Source organism: Mus musculus, chromosome 11, assembly GCF_000001635.26.
Source record: "Mus musculus strain C57BL/6J chromosome 11, GRCm38.p6 C57BL/6J".
Lineage (NCBI taxonomy): Eukaryota > Metazoa > Chordata > Mammalia > Rodentia > Muridae > Mus > Mus musculus.
The window spans coordinates 23,369,312-23,396,055 of record NC_000077.6 but is presented as its reverse complement, the minus strand read 5'-3'; the positions used below and the strand labels follow the sequence as shown (position 1 = coordinate 23,396,055).

Here is a 26,744-nt window from a genome sequence, read left to right as displayed (position 1 = left end):
AATGGATACAGAAAATGTGGTACATTTACACAATGGAGTACTACTCAGCTATTAAAAACAATAAATTCATGAAATTCACAGGCAAATGGGTAGATCTGGAGGATATCATCCTAAGTGAGGTAACCTAGTCTGAAAAGAACACCCATGATATACACTCACTGATAAGTGGATATTAACCCAGAAACTTGGAATACCCAAGATACAATTCATAGTCTATATGAAACTCAAAATGAAGGAAGACCAAAGTGTGGATGCTTCGATCCTTCTTAGAAGGGGGATCAAAATACACATGGGAGGAGATATGAAGTATGGAGTAGAATCTGAAGGAAAGGCCATCCAGTGACTGTCCCACCGGGGGATCCATCCCATATACAGTTACCAAATCCAGACACTATTGTGGATGCCAACAAGTATTTGCTCACAGAAGCCTGATATAGCTGTCTCCTGAGAGGCTCTGAAGTGGAGGCTCACAGCCATCCGCTGGACTGAGCACAGGATGCCCAATGGAGGAGCTAGAGAAAGGACCCAAGGAGCTGAAAGTGTTTGCAGTCCCATAGGAGGAACAGCAATATGAACCAACCAGTAATCCCAGAGCTCCCTGGGACTAAACCACCAACAAAAGAACACCCATGTAGGGACTCATGGCTCCAGGTGCATATGTAGCAGAAGATGGCCTTATTGGACATCAAAGAGAAGAGACGCCCTTGGTCCTGTGAAGGATGGATCTGAATGCCAGGACAGGGAAGCGGGAGTGGGTGGGTTAGTGAGCAGGGGGGAGTGGGTATGGGATAGGGGGTTTCTGGAGGGGAAACCGGGAAAGGGGATAACATTTGAAATGTAAATTAATTATCTAATAAATAAAATAAATAAATAAAACAGAGAGACTGCTACATGCAGACCATTTCTCATCCTCATATCTAGCTCCTTCTCATTTCTCTACTTCAGATTTTGGGTGGTGTGATGGGTTCTTGGACCAGGGAGTGGAACCATTTGGAGGTGTGGCCTTGTTGGAATTGGTGTGACCTGGTTGGAGTAGGTGTGTCACTGTGGGTGTGGGCATAAGATCCTCGCCCTAGTTGCCTGGAAGTTAGTCTTCCACTAGCTTTGCCTGGAAGTTAGCCTTCCACTAGCAGGCTTTGGACGAAGACGTAGAACTCTCAGCTCCTCCTGCACCATGCCTGCCTGGATGCTGCCATGCTCCCACCTTGATGGTAATGGACTGAACCTCTGAATCTGTAAGCCAGCCCCATTTAAATGTTGTTTTTTGTAAGACTGGACTTGGTCATGGTGTCCGTTCACAGCAGTAAAACCCTAACTAATATAGGTAGTCTCACAAAAACCATCCCAAGCTGGGAGCGGTGGCGCACGCCTTTAATCCCAGCACTTGGGAGGCAGAGGCAGGCAGTTTTTTGAGTTTGAGGCCAGCGTGGTCTACAAAGTGAGTTCCAGGACAGCCAGGGCTACACAGAGAAACCCTGTCTTGAAGAAAAACCAAAACCAACCAACCAAACAAAACCCATCCCAAACCAAGTAACATACACGTGGTTTTCTTTCACTTGGGTTCCCCTAATTAATTGAATGGCAGTTTTTGGACTTAAAACGTATTTTATCTGAAAAATATCTATGTCAGCTTACTTATAAGGTATGTCACTATCTGTCTCCCAGAACTGATTCAATGAAGTCTAAAACTGATTATTTTGTAAATGATACTTTTATTATTGCCTAGGTCATATTCAGCTTAAATATATTAACTTCTTGGGTAATTAATCAACAAACAAGTGAATCCTAAGCAAATGAAACAAAACAAAACAACAAGTCTCCATGCCCCCCCCCCCCAAAACGTATTTATTTAGGCTGGGCAGTAGTGGCATGTGGCCTTAATCCCAGCTCTTGGGAGGCAGAGGCAGGAGGATCTCTCTGTGTATTCCAGGACTGCCAGAGCTACACAGAGAAACCTAGTCCTGAAAAACAAAACAAAACAAAAAAAAAAAAACTAAACAAATAAAAAAGGCTCCTAGGCTTCACTGTTCCAAGATTAGAAAGATGTTTCTCAATAGAAAGATACAATATATGGGAAAGCAATCTGAGCATTACCTCACTGTCATCAACTGCAACTTTTCCTGAGGGTGGTTTAAATGAAGCAAGCATTTCTAATAAATCAAAGAGAGTAGTTAAATGAGGTTCTTGTAACAGCAAAAGCATCGGAATGTTGTCCTTCTGAGGTGGTGGGAGGCAAGATGCAGGCAGTTGAACCCCTTCTCCTTTTCTTTCTCTTCTTGGTGCACCCAAAGATACAAACACCATCTAGAGAGAGAGAAAGAGAGAGAAGAGAGAGAAAGGGGGGGAGGGAGAGGGGGAGAGAGAGAGAGGGAGGGTGGGGGAGAGAGAGAGATAGAGAGAGATAAAGAGAAATAAGAGAAGTAAGTCCACCTGGGGATCCATCCATATACAGTCACCAAACCCAGACACTATTGCGGATACCAACAAGTGCCTGCTGACAGGAGCCTGATATAGCTGTCTCCTGAGAGCCAGAGCCTGACAAATACAGAGGCAGGTGCTAACCATTGGATGGAACATGGGGTCCCCAACGGAGAAGTTAAGCAAAGGGACTGAAGAAGCTGAAGGGGTTTGCAACCCCATAGGAAGAACAATAATATCAACCAACCAGATCCCCCAGAGCTCCCAGGGACTAAATCACTAACCAAAGAGTACAATGGAAGGACCCATGTTGCCAGCCAATATGTAGCAGAGGATGGCCTTGTTAGGCATCTATGGGAGGAAAGGCCCTTGGTCCTGTGAAGGCTCGCTGCCCCAGTGAAGGGAATGTCATGGCAGGGAGGCAGAAATGGATGGGTATGTGGGGGCACCCACTCACAGAAGCAAGAGGGGGGATGGGGGATGGGATAGAGGTTTGGGCGTGGGGGACCAGGAAAGAGGATAACATATGAAAAGTAAATAAAGAAAATATCCAATTTAAAAAAGAAAGAAAATAATAAAATTGAGGTATAACTCCATTTATAATTTTAATGCACACTATTAAGAACTATTTAAACAGACTTCAATTATTAAATTTCAGGGAAACATAAATAAAACTCAAACTATTATTTATGTACCTGCATATCTTTAAAACCAAGTTCATGAAGTGCTTTTTCATCATAGTCTGTTGTTAATTCATGTCCAGAGGAGATCATCCTGACAGGCCCCATGAGGCCACCTTGAAAACAACAGAATGACATTTGCTAACAATGATACAACAGGGCAAACTATTCACTGCTCATTAAACTTAAATATGTAACTCCTGAGAAGCAGAGATAAGAGCAAGCATGCTTCCTAAGTGTTTTCTAATGTCTTTAACTACCTAGGTAGTTCAAGATAAAAGTTATCTTCATACCAGTCTTATAATTAGAGCAATCCCTGTATTTTCCTAACAATATAACACTGTTATATTGTTATAACAAGACAGCAAGAACTTTCTCAGAACTTACTGCATTTCTCTCAGTATGTGTAGACTCCTTAATGCATTTGCTGCACAAAAACAAAACAAAACAAAAACAAAAACAAAAAATTCCAATATTTCTCAACTATGCACCCATCTATTTTCTAACAAGAACAAAACACAGCAATAATTATAAAATAAAAGCCAATATGTTGTATAGAGAAAAAAATACACCCTTCAAGATCTATCAGATTATTCAATTAACTTAATATTAAAAGACCAATGAGTTTGTTCAATAAATTTAGCACAGGTAATTTAAGAATTCTTAAGAGTTTGTTGCAGCTTATCTAGCCCCTGACTTCAGTTCCTACGACCTCCCCATACTTCACAATCTGTTTTTTAGCTACCAGGCTCCATGCTTTTCTTGTTTTAAGATAGCAGTTCACAAATGTAGGTGAGGTTAGACTGCAGCTCTCTGTGTGGATCAGGCTGAACTTGAAATCAGAGTCTACCTCTTCCTCCTGAGTGATTGGATAAAGGAGTATGCTGGCCTGCTCAGCCACTGTTCTTCCTGTAAAATGTGTCGCCCCACCTAAAGAAATAAAATGTCTGCCCTAGGAGTTCACAGAGCATGTAACTCGATTTTCCTCAAGGCACTCAAAATGAGAGCTTTTGTCTAAGCATGAGTATCAGAGCACCCAGCTCATTTTATTCCTTCAGTCTATGGTATTTTTCCTTAAAGCATGTCTTTCCTCAACAAAATACAAAAACAAAAATTCAGTTTCAACTGGGGCACATTTATTTTTCTTATACTTACTGGTGGATTCCAGCCACTAAAACATAGTAGTAGACACTGAAAATAATTACTATATAGTCAATGACAGTATAATAATAATAATAATAATAATGCTTTATCGGGAAATAAAACAGAATTACTAAATATAACATAATTATATAGCATAATTTCCTCAAACATTAGTGTTGGGTTTTGCTGTTTTTAAGTTAAATAAATTAAGTTAAATAGGATCTCACTATGAAGCCAAGTTCCCTGGCACAGCTTCTTACATTTGGGATTATAACCATGTGCCAGCACACACAGTTGGCATAATCGGATTTTATCTGGTGTGAGTGAGTGACTGCTTGATCACAGTTCCAGAGATGAAACCACAAGCCTTTGTCATTTGAAAGGGAAATTCTACCCGTAGGTGAACACCAATCTTGAATTTTATTAAGATAGAAACTCTATTTCGAGAGTATAAAGCAACTATTTTCAAGAGTAATGAGTAAAACAGGACAATTTCTTCACTTGATTGTGGTAGCAAGGCTTGGGATTAAACTTGGGACTTTGCACAATCTAGGCCAGTGCTATACCAAATCAGCTAGAGCTACAACCCCAATAATAATAAAAGTTGTCAACTTCTTTTCCACTTTATACCAAGAAAATTTAATACAGGAAAACATTCATTTTTAACACTAGGATTGAACTTGGCAATTTTCTTTGCTAGAATATAAATGCCATATAGTTAAAGTAACATGTAGCCTTTGCTAGGTTTCACAGGTTTCTTTTGAAAGAGGTGGACATCCTGGGTATTGAACTAGGATCTCAGATGTGCAAAAAAACTGCTTTACCACTGAGCTAGATCCCTCATCTCTAAAGAACATTTTTTAGCCTAAGAACTGCTTAACAATTCTGGCAAGATTTCTTGCCTTAAGAAAAAAAAATTACCATGCTAAACATGGTGGCTCATACCTAGCACTTATGAGACTGAGACAAAAACTGCTCCAAGTTTTGAGTTTGACAGTAATACACAGACTATCAAGCAGGAAAGAAAAATAAGACCTCTTTAAAATAGTATTTTGATGCAAAAAGATATAAATCCTTAATGAAACTGTTAGGTTATGGGGTCAGCATACGAAAGGTGCTGGCTAAGAAGAAGAGTGACAGCCTGAGTGCAAAACCTCAAACAAACATGGCTGAAAGGGAGGACAGACTTTTACCAGTTTTCCTCTGACCTCCATGAGCATGCTCTGATATGTGCCCCCCACAGAATTTATACACATAAATAGGCCTAATTAAAATATTTTAAAATAAACAAGGCCAGGTAATATAGAGAACACCTTTAATCCCATCTCAGGAAGCAGAGGTAGGTGGAACGAACTCTCTGAGCCTGAGGCAAGGCTGGTCTACACAGTGAACACCAAGATCATATAATGAGATTCTGTCTTAAAAAAACAAACCATAATACAAATAAATTTTAATTAACTGTAATTCATATGCTGTATGTAGACCCATAAGAAATATCCAGAGTCATGATCCAAAAAGTAAGCCAGTGTAGGAGGCACTGGCAAGCCCTTTGCTGGGAAAAAGACAAACGGGGGCTCCCAGAAATGATCTCCTTCCTAATCTGGGCACCATGAGTTTCCATTTCATGTTAATTTCACACAGTATTCTTTATACATAACCATTTAAGTCTGTAAGTGGTCCAAGAATGTCTCCATGATTATATGTGGGGAGGGGTTCCTACTCATCTGCACACTTGCTTGCGTGTGTGCCTGTTCAGGACAAGGGCTCATTTTTTGTAGCTGTCTTCTATCACTCTCCAAATTTAATTAAACATACACAGAACAACATTTATGTCGAAAAGTGTTTCAAATGTCAGAAATTTCAGGCTTTTGAAGCACATGCATCCTTCAGTTATTAAGCATCCCTAATCTAAAACCTCCAGAGCAAATACCTGACTGAATAAAATGAGATAAGCAGTAGTGAACAGACAAGACAGGCCATCAACAATTACAAGTGCTTATCTCATCAACTCCCAAGTCATTTTTATGGTCACAGCAAAAAGCCTAAAGAGAGACACCACAGAGAAAGCTGGTAAGTAAATGCATTGTGCTCAGCTTGATGAGTTGTGTTTGATTCCTAGAGCATACATGGTAAAACTGGCCCCTACAACTTGTCCCTGGACCTCTAAATGTACACTGTGGCATTCACATACTCACATGCACAACAGATAAGATAGATAGATCGTGATATACAGATATAGATAGATGATAAACAGACAGACAAAACTTACTTCTAGAAAGCCTGAAAATAATACTATAAAAGACAAATGATATCTGCAAACAATACTTAAAGACACTGTTACACTAACATCAATGAAACCAAGGATCAGGGGCCATTAAAGATCTAAAATTGCTATAATGGTCTAAATGTTTATGTTCTCAAAAAAAAAAAAAAGTTACTGAAATTTACTTCTTCATGCAATGGTGTTTGAGGTATAATTTATGTGGGGATCAGGTCAGGACATTAAGGTAAGACCATTACAAATGCATTAGCATCTATACAAAGGTCTAAAAGGAACAGTAGGTTTCTTTCCTTTGACCTTCTACTTTCTGCAATGTTAAGAATAACATTCAATGCATTGTACTGAAAACAGAAAGCAGCCCTCACCAGATTCTGATCTTATACATTACACCCTGATCTTACATTTTCAGGCCATTGAGAAACAGATTTAGATTGCATAGACACTAGTCTGGCTAGGTGTGGTGTTTCAAGCACTGGTAGGAGAATTCCTGAGAAACTGAGTCCAGTTTGGGAATATACAGTGTTGTTCTGGTCAGCTTGGACTCCACAGTAAAGACCCTATTTTCAAAATTAAAATAAAATAAACAAACAAAAAACCACCATCAACAACAACAAAACACCCTACCATTTAGGCAAATGTTAGAGCAACACAAGAAGAACTAAGACAGTTGTTACACAATGAAGCCTAAAAATTGTATTTAACAAGTTAAGTGTTAGACTCACCAGGAAACTCTCCCTTTCTGCTGCTTTGACCAAACTCCTGAAGCTGAGCTTGTTGATTTATTTGTTCTTTCTGTAAGTTTTCATACCAGTGAGTTACTTCAGCACGAAGATCTGCTACCTGGTCACTTGGATACATTTCAATAGTCATCTGAAATAGGAGATTTCCCAATTATGACAACAACACCCAAACAAAACACCAAAGATCTGAAAGAAGAAATGTTACAAATTTAGAAAGTAAACCTTATAAATACCTTGTCGGGAAGTCCAGCAGGCTGACATACAACCCTTAGAGGCAAAGACTGTTTGTCACTCAGTGCTTTCAAGTGACTGCTAATACCGGTGCCCTCAATCTGCCACTGTCTCAGATGATATGCAAACCTACAACACACAGAGACACCATTTTCAACATTTTAACGTTACAAAACGTCTTTAATATTTTACAAAATGGAAAAGTCTTTAAGTTATACAAATTTTTAGATTCATCATGGTGACTTGAACTTAAATAAAAACAGCTAAGCATTCATAATTTTAAAAACTCCCAAAAATTTACTGAAGGAGAAAAATCCCATTATGTAAACAATTTTTTAAAGGGTGGGGAGAGAGCCAGGCTGTGGTGGCACACGCCTTTAATCCCTGCACTTGGGAGGAAGAGGCAGGTGGATTTCTGGGTTCGAGGCCAGCCTGGTCTACAAAGTGAGTTCCAGGACAGCCAGGGCTGCACAGAGAAACCCTGTCTCAAAAAAACAAAAACAAAAACAAACAAACAAACAAACAAAAAGGTGAAAAGAGAAGCAAGAAGAAAGAAAAACAGAACTTAAGATTAATCAAATAATGATATACCAAGTTATCATTTTTACATTAAAAAAATTTTAATAAATATTTTCAGGCTAAGACATACATATATACATACATACATTCTATAAAAATATTTTTCAAATATGGGAATATAATCACATTATGTAAATCAGTTTCACAGAATATGAGATTACATTCACCCAAGAATAAACTGGAATAAAAGAGTAATTTTAGTGGGCAAAAATGATCTTGCTCTTCCAGACAAACTGGGGCTCAGTTCCTAGTACCCACAGGGAGGCTGGTAACCCTCTATTACTCCAGTTTTAGTGGATCTGACACCCTCGTATGATGTTCTTGGACCTTGGCATGTACCTTGTACACATATATGCATGTAAGCAAAGTGCTCATACATATAAAATAAAATACATTCTTTTTCTAATGATTTTTCATTTTATTTTATGTGCATTGGTGTTTCACCTGCATATGTGTCTGTGTGAAGGTGTCAGATCCCCTGGAACTAGAGTTGTGAGTTGCCATGTGGGTGCTAGGAATTGAACCTGGGTCCTCTGGAAGACCAACAAGTGCTTTTTAACCACTGAGCCATTCCTTCAGTCCCTAATGCATTCTTAAAAAGACTCTCCAGCAGCCCCAAAAGGCAGTTGGCATAACACATATTAAATACTTTTCTCTGATTCTTTTTCAGTTATAAAAGACAAGAGATGGGTTCCAAATTTTAAAAAAATAAAGAAAGAAGAAAGAAAACTAACCAGGAATTCTGAAATAAAAGAATAGAAATTATATCCCACAATTGAAATATCAAGGTCTATGACTGAGCAAGAGTTAATAAAATAATTCCTTCTACTGCATATTTTCAATATTTAGTCTTCCACCTTGGTTCCACTGGCATTTTGAGTTCAATTATTTATATTGTTCTTGAAGGTAATACATAGGCTACCTTACATACTCTGAAGTGTTTACCAGCATCCCTGATCTCTATCCATTCAGAGCCAATACAACCTTCTCCCCATAGGTATGATAATAAAATAAAAAACAACAAAAAGGATGAAGATGAAGATGAAGAAGAAGAAAGGAAGGAAGGAGGAAAGAAAGAGAAAGGAAGGAAGGAGGAGGAGGAGGAAGAGGAGGAAGAAGAAGAAAAGAAAAAAAGCTTCCAGATATTGCCTACTGCTCCTTGAGAAAAAAAGCCACTTTTGAATAAAAATCACTGCTGAGGTTAAAACATTTTGTTTAAGGTATCACTGTTACTCACTATTATACAAACGTTATTTCAAACGTTTTTAATCTACGTATGCTGAATAATTTCAAATCTGCAACACTAAGCACACTTAACACTTGATATACAAGGATACAATATAAGATCTGCTAGGCAATATACAACATTTAGGCTATTGCTATAGATTTTTGTATTCAATTTTATGCAATTCATAGTTTACTAGTTCTCACAGATGGTTACATAACTTAGTAGCAATATTAACCTTAGCATGAAATAAACCAAGATACATATGTAAGATATATATCTCCACATATCTCCACAATAGGGCAAAACTAGTATCTATAACATGGGATACTGAGACTTAAATACCAGAAACTCGGGAAGAGTACTACCAAAACTTTGTAAACAAAAACTAAGTACTGGTAAAATTACACTGCACAAGACCTCAGGATGTGTATTAACAGGCCAGTTTGCTGTTCTTCACAGTACAAAATAATTTTACAAATAACTTAGTCTGTCCTTAACGGCAAGCATGTCAGATAGGAAAAAGATTACAAAAGGCTTTTGTTTCCCATGAAATCTTAGTGTTCTGTTTAAGTTATACAAGTTTGCTTGACTTTTTAATTAATTTGAATGGAAACCACATTTGCTTATTTTTATTTTCTAGGGCAATAAAGGTTCTGAGGCTCTGATGTGTCGATGCAAAAATTCAAGAGTTCTCTTATACATTCTTTAAAAACACAAGGAATTAAGTCAATTTCTAAAATCATAAAAGAATCTTGCACTACATGAGTGTTTCAAACCCTGTAAACATGTTATAAGGATATGTAGGGTTATCTTGCTTACTCAGTGTTTCCTTACAGTTCAATAAAATGTCAAAAATATAAACTGTACATGATTTTATAAATATCAAACTAAGATCTGAAGTTGAAAGAAGTTATAATTTTAACAAATTTTCAACACAGTTCTTAGTACTTTTACAATTATGCTAATTGTTAAAAGACTTAACACACAGAATTTTGTAATTAAAACTATCTACTCACCTTTCATTTCTGTTGATATATTCATAAATGTTAATTTTGCTTTATTCTGTATTACACAGGGTATGTCTAAATTAATTATACAGATATTCATTAACACAGAAACTTTTGGTCATGTTTCCATGGTAAATGGAAATTCAAAATTAAAATACTCTCTCCTAGTCCAGGAAGAAAAAAAAAAAAAAACAGCAAATGAAACAAATGATTCAACTTGATAAAATATGAAAGATTCTATGAGGCTGTGGGAAGCTGTAGTGTGACTTGTTTCAATACCTGTGTTCCTGCCTTTTCAGTCATGACTAACACCTCAGGAGAAATGAAATTTTGTCCAGTTTCTTACTCATGCATAAGTGCTAAAGATTTTAAAATCTGTTTATGAGGAAATTATATTGCCTGTTCAATGGAAAAATGACACTTAAATTTTTATATCAACTATTTCCATTACTATCCACTTAGTTTGGGTAAAATATGTTTCCAACAAGCCCATAATAAAACCTTTTAGAATACATTCAGACAAGTTAACAATATGAATACTGAAATTCATTCTATAGTACAATGTAACAAAATTACCTTCTCCTAAATGCTTCCAGATGTGTCTTCAGCATAAGCAATCCTCGTTCTATAACTGTGAGACTTGAGTGTGATTCTTGTTCAAGACTGCTAGAAGCTATCATGAGACTTTCCATGCACTTACTAATAAATTCTTGCTCCTTTTCCAAACCCGTTTTACCTAAAACCCAGATATATACTTATTACACTTTTACATCTTTATTTATCTGTATTAAATAAAATGAACCAAACTGAAGCTTAATCAAATCTCTTCACGTAAAAAGGTACTTAATTAGAACTGCAATTGGCAGTAGCTGCCTGTTAGTCCAGCACTCAGGAAACTTAAGCAGGATTGAGAATTCTAGGCCAATTTGGGATACATAGCAAGACTGAGTCTCAGGAAAAGAAACACAGGCTAGAGATGGCTAAGCGATTAAGATTACTGACTGCTCGTCCAGAGGACCCAAGTTCAATTCCCAGCACCCATATGAACCATCTTTAACAGCAGTTCCAGGAAATCTGAGGCCCTCATCTGGCCTCTATGGCACTGTACAATATGGCAAAAATACATACATGAAAACAAATAATTATAAATGTATCAAAAAAGTTTTAAAGAAACAAGAACAAAGAGAAATCTTGAAATTTTATCAATTTAATTATTGTAAGTTTTAAACAATATTTCCAATTACTTACCATTAATATAGTAGGAGTTAATATACTGAATAGCAGCTCTACTGACATCACCTGATTGTGCTCTTAATGCAATACCCCAAAATTGGTCCATACCACACAGCTAAGAAATAAAGATAAAACGTTTTAAAAATTTTGTTAGATGACAGATTATCATTAAAATACCAAACATTTTCATGTTTGCACACTAAATTTAATATTTTATAAAGTATTAAGAGGGTAAATTATAGTATATGGAATTAATGAAATAATAATTAATAAAAGCTTACAAATTTCCTCAGTTAATGAAGAACTTTTAAAGCCAATTGTATTTATTTATAAAGCAGGAAAAGAATATGATGCTTAATAAATTATATAGTATAAAACCTTCAATTATATAAAACATGTCACAAAAGAATAATAATTTAGCATAATGCTTCAATGATTTTCATCAGAGGTAAATTGATAAAGCTACCAATTTCATAGAGTCATAAATAATATAGTGGACACAATAAACTAATTATTGTTCAAATTAGTGATGTTAACTATGAGATAATGAAAGAAATGTTTCGGCTAAAGGCTAACGCAGAAATAATTTAAGTGAAAGGTCTCAAACTATGGGCAGAGATATAGTCTTCCAATGGATAATCTAATAGCCTGAGTGAAGATCATCTACCAGGTCACAGTTATTAATTAGGCCAATGAAAACTATCATATATTGAAATTAGTAAATTTAAACTCACTAATACTGGTGTTAAGAAAAAATCCTAACAAAACAAGCCTCACCATCACAATACAAACAAAAGCAATACTAGAAAGATAGGAAAGCACATATTAATCCAAGCAAAATTATTACTCTGTGAGATAACATCTCATGTTGTCTCACTATGTAGCCAAAGATTAACCAAAATCCCTGACCCTCCAGGTTCCACCTTCCAAATCCTGAAATTAGAGTTGTTTACCACTTTACCTGCTTGGTTTATGTAGTTCGTGTAATGAAACAAAGGGTTTTGTGCTTGCTGAGAGACCATTCTAACAACTATATCACCAGCTCTAAAATTGTTCTTTATACCATAGAAATTATTAACTACTTTCTCGTGATATAAAACTATAAAAATAAAGTTACTAATAAATTAACTAAGAAGAAGAATGTGCAACAAAAAAATACCTTTGAATAATAGTTTATAATTAGAAGAATATAATGACAATCAAATACACTGCAGCCATCCAATATGGAGAAGAAGCACATGAGACTACAAATTTATAGGAGTGTGCACTCAGTCATAATGAATGATCTATATGGATTATATGAGAAAAAAATCACCATATATTACTGATTAGTATATACTGCTATAGAGAGAAGCTATAGCAAATAGCATGTGGATTTCAGAGCCAGTGAAGTGGCTCAGTGCAAAAAAGAGCCAGAAGCTAAATCTGGTAGATGGATTTAGACTCCCCAGGAGGTGGTAGAAAAAGCAGGTTGACTCCTGTAAGCCATTCTCTGACTTCCACATGAACAAAAGTGTACACACATGCAAATTAAGTAAATAATGTCACACAATTCCAAGATCAGCAAGGAGAATAACAGAACAGGCATCTCTCCTTCTAAACAAAGCACAGCACATATAAGGCTTTCTTGTGCAAAACCACAGTTCTCTTTGGAAATTAAAATAAAAAGGGGGAGGGGGAAATCACACCAAAATTGCTTTCAAAGTTAAAATATGACGTTTTAAAACTTGAAATAAAATTCAACTTCATAATAATGCCAAAGTTTATAGAAAGATAACTTAGTAATATAATTTCAAGACAAGAAAATTGATGTTAAGTCTAAAGTATAAAAATAAGTCTAAGCATTACCTCAGAGTTTGAGCCACCATCATAGGCACTGGTAGCCAATCGAGCCAAGTTACAAAGATGCTGAAACAGGTTTAAGCCAGTCATGCTAATTGTTTCAGGTTTAAGCTGGGGCATCTTAAGGAAAAAATGTTAACAAATTCTATTTTATTAGATATAAAACTACTAATTTTACTAAAGAGAACGCAGAATTAGAATTTCCAGATTAGATTTGGCTAAACTATAAACATTTGAATAATTTAACACGCAAAGCCTGAACAGATGTATACTTCAAATAAAAGTACCTGCCTGATGTGTGCTTCAATTTTCAATATATATACATGAATGTTTTATATACATATATGACTAATTTTTGATATATGAATTTCCAATATACACATACATATGAATACTGAAAATTGAATTCATAGACACATACAACCAAACTAGGGGAACTAAATACACGCAATCTGTTTTTTTATTTGTTTTTTTGTTTTTTTTTTTTTTAAGATTTTGTGTGAGTACACTCTTGCTGTATTCAGACACACCAAAAGAGGGCATCTGATTCCATTATAAATGGTTGCGAGCCACCATGTGGTTGTTGCTGAGAATTGAACTCAGGTCCTCTGGAAGAACAGTCAGTACTCTTAGTGTTTAAGCCATCTCTCCAGCCCCACACAACTTGTTACCTATTAAATATATACTTCATATACTTATGAGATAATCAAACTGAATGTATTTGCATTGAAGGGAATAATACATGATAAATGGCCTTTTATCTGTGCCTTACCCTAAAACTCATTTGTATATACTCTGACACAGAGACACTGAGTTTACGAGAACCTTCCTAATCAACAACAACAACAAAAACATTAAGAAAATTTAAAGAGCCAGGAGGTGGTGGCATATGCCTTTAATCCCAGTACTTGGGGAGCAGAGACGGGCAGATCTCTGACAGTTCAAGATTGGCCTGGTCTAAAATTCATAGATGTGGGTTATGGGCACACATTTCACAACTGGACAATCATTTTTTAAATTAACATTTATGATTACTACCATACTTAAATATTATTCTAGTTACTCCAAATTCTCAAATAAGTAATAAACTACATTTATAAATAAAACTAAATTTACATTTAGTTAAAATATAACATGACAGGAAAATCTGAATTAGAAAACTTATATAAGGATCATCAAAAACTGATGCATTTGTCCTATTTAAAAACTACGTGAGAGGAACAAGAAGTCATATTTGAAGAGATTTGAATGCATGTAGAAGAATATGCAGATCAAACTTCTAAGATATAATTACCTTCTCCAGGAAAAGATGTTTATAGGTTTCCATTCCCATTGCATGTTGATCTTTACTTCGAACTTGATTTAAAAACCAATGAAGTGCATCATCATAGCACTCAGAGTCTTCTACCAAACAATGCCATAAAATGTCCACTTGCTCTAAACTTAACCCTAAACAGAAATAACATATTTTGTACATTATTAATTTAGGAGGTTAGGAGTGTCAAACAGGACCTTTGCTACATAGCTCACTCTAGCCTTGTACCTGACCTGCCTGCACCTGCCAAGTAACACAATACTGGTGAGTTATGACATCTGCATTTTATATATTATGCAAAAAAGGTATACACTCTTTCTGGACACATATGTGTAAATAGTTTGTTTTTATAAATACATATATTATAATTACTAGATCAGTAGTAATTCCTTATGGTTTTTTGTCTAGAAATTTTAAGTCAGGAATATAGAAAACACTTTGGTCCTAATTCACTGTTAAAAGCAGCTAGAGCCAGATATGTAAAGGAGCTGACTGAGCACATTTTCTATAAAGTATTTTAAAACAAATTCCACAAACTTATGCTCTACAAGTAGAAACACCAGAGCTAGAGACATGACTCAGCAGTTTAAGAGCCCGTACTACTGTTTCAGAGGACCCATCACCTATATTCAGCAGCTTATAACCACCTATAACTCCAGCTCCAGAAGATCTAACATCTCTGGCCTCCATGAGTACCAACATTCCTACACAAAAACATACAACACATGCCTAATTAAAAAGGAAGTATCGCATACGCATAATCAGTCATAATTAAAAACAAACAACTTAAAAACTGTTACATGGCTGGGGTAGAGCTCATTAGCACAGTGCTTTGTCTGGCATAATGAGGCCCATGAGTTCAATCTTCAGCAACACCAAAAAAAGCAAAGCATTCTAGAAGAACCATAAAATATTAAGTCTAAAATTTATGTAGGGTTCATAAAGGGCGAACAAATCACTGTATTATGATAACAATAACTGGAGAAAGGTAATCAAAAGTACTTTTGATGATTCAATTCTAATGCTGATAATTACAAGAGTAGAAGGCATGCCCAAAGGCTGTGTAAGGAAATAAAGGACAGCACTCACTACTTTTATACACTATGGAAGAGATCCTTATGAAGAACAAAGCAAAAGTGCAAGAAATGAGGTAATGCAAAGGATTGACCTAGTTCTCATGCCAGATTCAAATGAGATATATAGAGTACTCTGACCCAAGAATCAAAGTATTCTCAAGTATAACAAGGAAAAACAGATAGAGAACTCTGTAAAACGAAACACAAAACATCACAGGCAATTACAAGTCTGAATAAGAATTTAAGAAAAAATAAACAACTCAAAGGATTTTTAACCTCCGGGGTTCATTCCAACGTCTACTCTAGTTCTCTACAGTCTGGGAAGACAAAGCATGGAAATAACCAAAATCCCCATGATTGCTAAGAATCAAATGGCATCCATTCCACAGTATCACAAAACGCTCACTCTGAAAGGCTTATGCATTCAATGAGAGTAATCTCAGCACTGGGGTCATATGGCAAAAGAATTTTAAGTTCAAAGCCAATTAATGATATATAAGCAGTTTAGGACAACCAGGGGCATACAGGGAGACCCTGTATCCAAAGAAACATACAGAGTTATAGTTTGTTTTCTAGAAAGGACGTGTGTGGCTAAAAGTCAACATAGAGGGTTGAACAGGTGTGTGAGCAGTTAAAAGTGCTTGTTACTGCTGTAAGAAGAGTGCAGTTTCAAGCATCAACTCTAGCAGTTCAAAGCTGCCTCTAGTTACAGCTGGAGAACACCTAATGTGCTCTTCTAGCCTTGGTGGGCACCAGCATATATGTGTGTGTCTGTGTGTCTGTGTGTGTGTGTATGCTTGTGCATGTGTGTGTGTGTGTGTGTGTGTGTGTAAAAGACACCAAGCATGACACCAAGCCAATCCCATAGCCTTGGTGGGCACCAGCATATGTGTGTGTGTGTGTGTGTGTGTGTGTAAAAGACACCAAGTGACACTGTGTGTGTGTGTGTGTGTGTGTGTGTGTGTGTGTGTGTAAAAGACACCAAGTGACACCAAGCCAATCCCATGCCAGAAACTCTGGTCAAGAAGGAGGTGGAAAGAAAAAGGAGGAGCAGGACAAGAAACACAAGAAGCACAAAGACACAAGAAGGAGAAGGCTGAGGCCCTGGCCACCCCAGCTCCTGCAGCCCCTGCAGCAGTTTCTGTTGCCATCACCACATCAGCACAGGAAGAGCCTGCAGCAGCACCAGAGCCCAGGAAGGATGAGTGGGAAGCTGAAGATGACAACCTTGATGACTTAGAGAGGCACTTATGGGAGAAGACCCTGGGATCCATGGGGAAGGTTCAAGTGTCCCCAGTCCTAGGTAGACATGTTACGTTGTACATTTTACTTGGTTTGCACTCAGTTCAATTTCAAAATTGCCTAAATGTGTTTGAGCTTTAGACTATAACATTTGTTGTAACAATTGCTAGGCTGAAGTTCACCATGTTTAAAAGTTGAAGGGGGGTGGAGGGTGGCATGGATTTATATTACAAAGGTTTCCACGGTGTATTAGTGGCATTCTTTCATTGATATTTAGGGTAAAATACTTTAAGCCAAAAAAAAAAAAGTCTCATTATTAAAAAAGGGGATTTGAATATTGTTGGCATTCTTGTGGTTCCTTTAAATGGTCCTGATTTGGAACCCTGGGTTTTCTCCTTCAGCTGGTTTTGTTTTGTTGACTTCTTCTCTTTTCTTCCTAGACCCAGGGCACACCCTACAGTTATATACATTTGTTTTATGGTGGCTCCCATTCATGTTTCTCCTTACTCTTCCAATAAGAGCCCAATGTATTTGGTGGGCTGGAAGGGCCTGGGCAGTCAGTGTCTTGGTTTCACTTGTTTTATTTTATTTTTTAACTAAAGCTATATAAAGCTTGTGGATTAAACAGAATAAATTTGTAAATTTAAAAAAAGAATGAAAAATGAGGCTGGTCTGATATGGAGACACAGGAAAGAAATGAGAATCAGTGTAATGAGAGAGAGAGAGAGAGAGAGAGAGAGATTGAGATTATGAGAATCAGTCAAAAGAACCACAGTTCCTCCTCCATGTAAGAAAGCCACCATGAAGATTTGGCCCCTATTCTTAAATCTACAAAATTGATCTGTACTTGGAATAAAAAAGATAAAATATCAATGAAACAGCTTAAGTTACTTGAAATATGACTGGAGCATCCAAATACCCAAGCAATTTTTTAAAAAAATTAACCTTAAGTATAATGTTTGTGACTGTATTTAAATAAAATTACAGGATTCGACAAAATAGTGATAAAAGATGTAGTTACCATAAGGCGGCATTTTCTCCTATTCCGAATGTTTTATTTTTAAGAAGCATACTTTACACCTTGAAAACTAACATTTGAAAGCAGTAAAGCCACAAAGAGAATTTATCATGGTCATTCTTATAGTTTAATAATATCCCAAAAAATATTTAATAGTTCATGCTCAAAGATTGATGTAAAAATACTTAAAAATTATTATAAAAATCCATGGGGATTTTATTTGAAATGTCTATCAAAAATGTTTTAATTAAATGTCTGATGCCAGCATATATATAGGTTAATGTACTTGTCACCAAGGCTAACAACAGGATTGATCTCATGTGTTCTTAACACGCAAATGCACATACAAACATAGAAACAAATATAAAAGAAACTCCAATCTTACTGAAGTGATCAGGGGATCCCAGGGTTGAAAACACACAGGTCAGGAACTGAAGTCGAACTTGAACTTCGGCACTATGGCTGTACCTACAAAACCATAAAAGAATTAGCACAAGACCCCATTCTTTCTTCTGTGTATTTTTAAACCAGGGTCTCCACGCTGCAGATGAAGGATAGCCTTGAACTCATGGCAATCATCCTGTCTCACCAAACCTAGTGGCCAAACACTAGGATTACAGGGTTAGATTAACACACCCAAAAAGATGCGATACCTTAGAAGATATTTGATATTCCTAGTCATAACATGCACTAAAAATGGACAAATTCCATACAGTTCATAAGGCCTCATTGTCTTAATTATGCAAATGGATGCATTAAGAAATTCATGGAAATTCCCAGACAATAATAAAGCATACTTTCAAATTAGTATTTTTAAGCCTTTTTAAAAATTTCTTTTAGATTTTTATGTACATGAATGTTTTGCCTGTGGCAAAATTAGAAGATTCCACCAGATCCCCCAAACCTGGACATATATGTTTATAAGCCACCATGAATCTTAACCACTGAGCAATCTCGCAGGCCCACAAGTTAGTTTTTTTAAGTGCGTAAGTAAAAAACTAAAAGAAAAAACTCAAAAAAAGAATGATAAATTGTCAATAAACAAAAAAATTTCATTTAAAAATTATATTATAGTTATCATAAATTAAAATTTAACAAATGAAGACTACATGTTCATCTGTAACTCACATGTTATCACTATCCATGTAGATATTAGGGATTATAAAACCTAAGAAACATAAAAGTAGCTCATAAAGAATATCCTATAATAAGCTAGTGCTATGAATGTTATTTCAAACCTAAATAATTAACTGAACAAAGCTTAACAGTAATAGAAGAGTTGCTGTGAGCCTGGTTCACTCAGTTCACAGAGCTTTCTAGAATTAAGTTTGTATGCACCTGCCAAGCAGCACATTCTAAGGAAAGGCAAGGTTTTCAAGTTAGGTGATGACCAGAAAGTGATCAGTCAGAATACCAGAAAGAGTTTTGTATGTTATAAATAAAAAAGGAGTTCCTGAAAGGTCAGGGAGAGGGGAGGAAGTGAGAACAATTGGATTTGTATTTAAAGATCCTTCAGCAACTAAGAGGAGTGAGTGTGTTCTGAAGGATCAGTTTCTATGAAATGCGATTAAACCATGAGTACTTATTTCTGTGACAAAAGACACATTACATTGGCCTGCAAACTGCTTAAATTGCTAGGTCAACATATAGCAGCTACCAGCCTAACTGCTAACCTACATCCAAGTTAACAGGTAATTATGACAAACACGTAATAGAATATTACATATCCTGGAAGAACAGAGAAAGTACTCTAAGGCAAGCCACATCTTTTATCACTATTTTGTGGAATCCTGTAATTTTATTTAAATACAGTCACAAACATTATACTGAAGGTTAATTTTTTTAAAAATTGCTTGGGTATTTGGATGCACTTGGGAGGCAGAGGCAGGCAGATCTATAAGTTCAAGGCCAAGCCTGGTCTACAGAGTGAGTTCCAGGACAGCCAGGGCTACACAGAGAAACCCTGTCTCGAAAAACAAACAAACAAAAAAAAACAAAAACAAAAACTCCAAAGAGAGTGGAATATATGCCTGAAATCACACCACTAAAGGATGATTCTAAGTTAAGGTCAACTTAGGCTTTACAGTCAGTTCTATACCAACAAAATCCTGCTCAAAAACTAAATAGAAACTGTGAGTGGTAGAAATACATTGTTGGACATAAATCCTAGGTCCATTCTTCACTACATCTGTGTCCTTGGGTAAGTTATTTACTATTTCCTATCTTTACTGATCTCATTTGTACAATGGGACTGTCGTCCTCAAAAGGGCTGCTGTGTATCATTAAAGATAGCACTTGATGTCCTACTGATTCACATAGAAACTCACATCTGTAACTCCAGGTTCAGAGAATCCCATGCCCACTCTTCTGGCCTTCTGCAGCCAATAGACATTCAAGTGATAAAGCAAGTAACATTTGTGGACATGAAAGCAAACACGCATACACATAAAATAAATAACTTAAAGATATATTCACAATTTTAAAATCAAAGTCCTACTACATTAGAAAAATATTAAAGATTTCTGGATTATTTGGGAGGTGGGGGACTTTTAGCTAAGATTTCCCTGTGTAGCCCTGGCAGTCAATTCATCCTATAGACTAGGTCGTCCCCAATTCAGGGATCCACCTATCTCTGCCTCAAGAGTGCTGGGATTAAAGTCCTGGGTTACCACCATCACTTGGTGAAAATGTTTACTTTTAACTCTTAACAACGATTTCCAACAATTTTAATAGTGAAAATTAACCAACCCAAGTTAAACTAACTTTACTAAGAATTATGAAAATAACATCATAAAAATCTTGCAATATCTGATTTCTCCTATCATTTTTATAAAAAATTCTACTTTTTATATGTTAATGAAAGAAAAGCAGAAAATTATCTGTCAGAGGACAAGAAGTCATATAACTTAATCAAAACATTACTTACAGTGCATGCTTTTGTCTGCCTTCCCTTATACCTTGAATGTAATACACCAGATTGTCAAAGAAAAGCTTCATCATGTTCAGTTCTTTCTCTGCCCACCTGCCCAATAAAAAGGAAATAATAATCTTAAAAGGGAAAGAGACAGAGAACAAAAGGAAGAAACTTTACAAACTCTTCAAATGTACAACTTTTTGTTTTGGTTTGGTTTGGCTGTTTTGAGATAAGGTTTCTCTGTGTATTCCAGGAACTTTCTCTATAGATCACACCGGCCTCAAACTGCTGGAAGAGACACGCGTCACCATGCCTGGCTGACAGTACACATCTATAGTCTCAGCACATAGGATGCAGGTAGATCTCTATGAATTCAGGGCCAGCCTGGCCTACTTATTAGCAAATTTCAGGCTTGCCAAAGCTATAAGACTATATCTCAACTTTTTTTTAATTTATTGGGCTGGAGAGATGGCTTAGTGGTTAACAGCACTGGCTGTTCTCCCAGAGAACCCTAGGCTCAATTTTTAGCACCCACATAGCAGCTTACCACTACTACCTTCAATCCCTGGGGATAAGACACTGGACCCATAGATGCTCAAACACACATACAAGCAAACACATCCATACACATAAAATTTAATGAAGTAAGTAAAATAATTTTAAGGTAAAACAAATATTATCATTTTATTTTTCAAGTGTATGGGTATTTTGCTTAAGTGTACACCTGTACACCATTTGCATTCAGTGCCAAAAGGAAAAGAGAAGAGGCTGCCAGACCTCCTGAGACTGGCGGTTTTAAGTTGCCATGAGGATGCTGAAAATCAAATCCTAGTGATGGAACGCTCTTAACAGTTGTCATCTCTCCAGCGCCTGTAATTATAAAAAGTCAATGCCTCGAAGGGACAAAAGCGCTGATTTGTCTTTTCTTTGTTTTGGAGACTATTGCATGAACTCACTACAGTCTAAACAGAAAGCACCATGGGAAACACACCAACAAAGTGAGATTGTCAACATGAAAAAAGCAATATACAAATCAAAGAAAAAAGCTTAAGAGATTAGAGAGTGATGTATGATATGCCAAAATGCTGAGTAACTGGAAATAGCACAAGAGCTCAGAGCTTTTTCTTACCAAAGCACTATCCTTCAAAGAAGTATTTTAGCATTAATTATAACTTCTCCATAAATATAAAGAATAATATGGCAATATTAAGGTTATCACTATTATAAGGTGGTTTTATACCACAGGAGTTCTCTGCAGTTCTCTCTAAAGTTGGAGCACTGAGTGCTACAGTATTATTCTCAAACTACAAAGAAAACAAAGATCTACTAATAGTTAATCATGGTACATGGTTAAAAGTCAAAAAAGAGGAAAAACATTTTTAAATTATGGAACCCAATTTATTTTTTAGTTACAGTAAACGCCTGGCAATATAATTTTCAAAGACCTCTTTATTTTTTTTTAAAGATTGATTGATTGATTGATTGATTGATTATATGTAAGTACACTGTAGCTGTCTTCAGACACTCCAGAAGAGGGAGTCAGATCTTGTTATGGATGGTTGTGAGCCACCATGTGGTTGCTGGGATTTGAACTCCGACCTTCGGAAGAGCACGGGTGCTCTTACCCACTGAGCCATCTCACCAGCCCCAAAGACCTCTTAACAAGTATTTTGTATCATGTAATCCAATTACACTTACATTGTAATCCAATGAGTATCATAACTGCTTCCAAACTGCTGAAAAGTACCAAACAGTTTTGGAAGAAGACGAAGTGAAATCACCACTGATCTGAAAAAAGAAAAAGCACAGATTCATAGATAAAACAAGGAAGTGACTCTAGGTTTTTAACAAATCTGGCCCTTAAGAATCTCAAGTATAAACGTTCTTAATGTATCATACATATATCCTTATAAAAATGATTTTGTTTCTAATGTCTAACTTAATGTGTGTAGACAGAAAATTCCAGGTTCAAAACCTTCAAACCAAGACTTAAGACACAGAGGGCAGGAATGTTGGGTGAACTCCCACATTTTGGAGACTAGACAAGGCTACACAGTGAGAATCTGTCTGGAAACAAATTAAAAAACCCCAACAAAATATAATAAACAAATAAAATAAAATAAAGTAAAAATATCTGGGTTTAAAACCAAGATGAAAAAGCCTTTTAAAGTATTTTTTTCTTCTTGAAAATGTTTATCATAGTTGTTCTCTTCCCCAAATTACTATTTATATTGAAACTGATCACTGCCTTATATATACTGTATTTCTAATAAAATTGCACTTCATATTCCATAGAACATTAAAAGAAAAGGAATCACTCTAAAATCTAAGAGAAGGTGTTGAGGGCCAGCCAGCTCAGTTGGTAAAGTACTACCTTTAGGTTGGGAAACAACACAATAGTGCACTATTTACCTAAGGTAAGGTCTGTAAGGTCCTGGGTACAACTGTGTGTGTGTAGTAAAAGTAGGTAGGAGGTTGCTGTGTAACAACCTTTGTTTTATGAATTAAAATCTATATAAAAGTACATACTAAATACATAGTTGCTCTTAAAAAGAGCTAAAGAACTTAAAGGCAAGATTTTCAAGGAATATGAAAATATATGGTTCATAAAAGTTTGAAGGATAAAGAAAAAGTACTGAAAAAACTAGAAAACAGTATTTAATAAAAGAGGGTAGGACACACTGTACGGGTATAAACTAAAGAGTAATAGAACAGTGATAAAGATAATGATAGCTAAGAACTAAGTAAATACTTTGAATAAATATTTAAAATTTCTAAGTGTTTTGAAATACTCAAACATGTTTGTCAATAAAATGGCTCAGTAAGAAAAAAAAAATCACTTTTCAAGCAAGCCAGGTGACCGGAATGATGACGTCTGAGCCACTAGGCCTGGTTTATGTGCTGAGGATTAACCCTAGGCTTGTACAAACTAAGCAAGCACTCTATCACCTAAGCTGTATCTACAGTCTAAAATCTAGAATCATTATTAAACAGACGTCTCTCAAGCTTCCTAAAGAAGAGGTGGTGTGTTTGTGTTTAAAATTGAAAACAATACACAGCTACTGGCATGTGTGCATGCAAGGCATGTATGTGAAGATCAATGCATAAGGTGTAAGCAGTGGAAGCAGGATTTGGGTCCAGCAGATCAAACCCAGGCTTCAAGCCTGGCAGCATGTGCTTTTATCTCACTGGATTATGTCACTGGCCCAGAATAACTGGCTGTGTTTCTAGGTATCTACTGTATATGTGAATGTGTTGATGTGAATAGAAGAGATCTTACACATGCTGATTTTATTTTTCATTAAAAAAAAAAAAATGCTAGCCGGGCGTGGTGGCCCACGCCTTTAATCCCAGCACTCGGGAGGCAGAGGCAGGCGGATATCTGAGTTCGAGGCCAGCCTGGTCTACAAAGTGAGTTCCAGGACAGCCAGGGCTACACAGAGAAACCCTGCCTCGAAAAACAAAAACAAAAAAACAAACAAACAAAAAAAAAACCCCACAAAAAACAAAAGTACATTTAGTTTGTGTTTATGGGTATGGGCTTCACTTGCCACAACAAACCTGCACACTTATAGAGGTTAAAGGGTAACTTTTCTAAAATCTGTTCTCTTTTTCCACTGTATAGATCGAAAGGAACAAACTGGTTTTCAGTCTTAGCAGCAGCATCTCTACCCTCTGACCATTTCTTTCTTCCCTAATAACCTTTGTGTGGAGAACTGGCATTCAAGCACTGGCACAAGGCAGCTGCTTTGCTATGTGTGAAATCACTCTCCAATGCTACTCAGCTATGCGCAGCTTAATGCCAGACGTCATAGGAACAGGCAACGCATGTCAGAGACATCTCTTTCTGATCTCAGTCTTCACACCCACAGAGACATAGTTTCAGTATGTAGTCCAGACTGGCCTCAAATTCACTATCCTCCTATCCTAGCCTCTCTAGAGCCGGGATAACAGGTGTGAATGAGAACAACACATAGTATGTTGGACTTTGTAAAAATCTGTTTATTGGAATATGAATGACATATAAAAACTTTATACACTATGTACTCACCTCCACGAGTCCCTAACCTCATTCTTTTATACACTTTAGAAGGTGAGGCCAATGAGGAAAAAATAAACAAAAGCAAAAAAAAAAAAAAAAAAAAAAAAAATCAACTTCATTTCCTTAGAATAACAAATGTTTCTAAAATGTTTACATGTTAGATGTCAATTTCACTTACTTAATTTCTTTATATACAACATAAGAAAGCTCATGAAAACCAAAGTACAACTGTGTTGCCAGGATCAAAAAGAAAAAAATTATGTGTGAAAGTATCATAATGAGTCTCATTTCCTTGAAGATAAATACATGCTAATCACTTTTTAAAAATTAAAGAAAGTGCTACTATTCTTTTTCTTATGTGAGAGATAAGCTACCCTGGATGCTGAATAAAAAGGGGTATTGACCTTGTAACCGAACTTGAATAGTACACCTAATCTACACAAAGGCACAGAAAACACTGTTACTCAACAAGAAAAAATTGTAATTCCTCTTTACCTGTTGTTCCCTAAATTTTCAAGGCAGCCTTCAATGAATCTCATTCGAATTTGTCTATCCGTAAACCAACAAACCAAAGAACAGAGAAGTTTCTCTGCTTCATTTATTAATCCTTCAGAAAGATTAATCTACAAAAACAAAATACATGTAGTTATTATTTATCCTGATTCCATTTTGCTGTGATTTTTATGTTCTTTGGATTTACTATACAACTTACTGCATCATCATCTTGCACTATATCCCATAATAAAGTATTTCCTTTCTTGCAAACATTATCCAAATTAATATCTGTCACAGCATTACTACTGAATTGATGTTTATGAACTGCAGGTCCTAAAAGAGAGTAATACAGTTGAATGTAATCAGCAACTACAGAATTTACAAATTAACCAATCCTAACAAAACTCTAACAGTAAAATTTGAGATTATAAAATATATCAACACAATTCTTTCACTAATGAATGATCAATAGGTATGTTTATAGTGAATGCTAAAGTAAAACTAGTTTTCATTTCTATTTTCTCTACTCTTTTTAATAAATATAAGATATATATATTATATATAAATAAATATGAATCATATCAAAAGAATTATACGAATACCTAGAAGTCATGAGGCATATATATATTTATACACACACACATATATATACATGTATATATAATCTGAAATAAGACTAATAACGGGATATTCCAGTAGATGTTCTTTGGTATAACCACTTAAAATCCTTATCCTTAGCTTGCGCATGCCTTCTTCAGTCCCCGCACTCAGGAGACAGAGGCAGGGTTCCAGGAGAGCCAGGGCTATACACAGACATGCGGTCTCAAAAAAACAAAACAAACAAACATAAACAACAAAAACAAAACCTGTTTTGCTTAAAGGAAGGGAAGGAGGGAGGGCAGAAGTAGAGGGGGGGAAAGAGGGGAAGAGCAGAGAGCAGAGAGCAGAGTAGAGCACAGTAGCATATCACATGCCTTTCCTTCCAGCACTCAGATGAAGAGACAGATAGTTCCAGGCCAGCAAAATTATGTGATGAGATCCTGCTACTGCCAACCCCCAGTACACCTCAGGCAAAAAAAGAAGAGAGTGGGAAAAGCACTGATTGTTCTAGGGAACCCAGGTTTGAATGCCAGCACCCACATGGTGGTTCACAACTATTTTGTTAACTCCATTCCCTAGGGATCTTAGACTCTCTTATGACCTCCACTGGCAATGAATGTACACTGCACATAGACATACATACAGGCAAAACACCAACAC

General features: G+C 36.2%; 1 protein-coding gene across 7 annotated transcripts in view; it reads right to left on the bottom strand.

Annotated features, from left to right (window-relative positions):
- Usp34 (ubiquitin specific peptidase 34) overlaps nt 1–26,744 on the bottom strand; it is a 187,376-nt gene that overhangs the window by 94,505 nt on the left and 66,127 nt on the right. For all 7 annotated transcript variants that reach the window (XM_006514565.2, XM_006514567.2, XM_017314317.2 and 4 more), the window contains 13 exons: nt 25,702–25,817; nt 25,485–25,612; nt 22,646–22,735; nt 20,960–21,055; nt 18,419–18,501; nt 14,677–14,831; nt 13,389–13,502; nt 11,556–11,655; nt 10,884–11,043; nt 7,496–7,622; nt 7,245–7,392; nt 3,114–3,214; nt 2,095–2,304 (listed from right to left, as the gene is read on the bottom strand). In XM_006514565.2, coding sequence (XP_006514628.1) covers nt 2,095–2,304; nt 3,114–3,214; nt 7,245–7,392; nt 7,496–7,622; nt 10,884–11,043; nt 11,556–11,655; nt 13,389–13,502; nt 14,677–14,831; nt 18,419–18,501; nt 20,960–21,055; nt 22,646–22,735; nt 25,485–25,612; nt 25,702–25,817 — 1,628 coding nt within the window. The remainder of the gene's footprint in view (nt 1–2,094; nt 2,305–3,113; nt 3,215–7,244; nt 7,393–7,495; nt 7,623–10,883; nt 11,044–11,555; nt 11,656–13,388; nt 13,503–14,676; nt 14,832–18,418; nt 18,502–20,959; nt 21,056–22,645; nt 22,736–25,484; nt 25,613–25,701; nt 25,818–26,744) is intronic.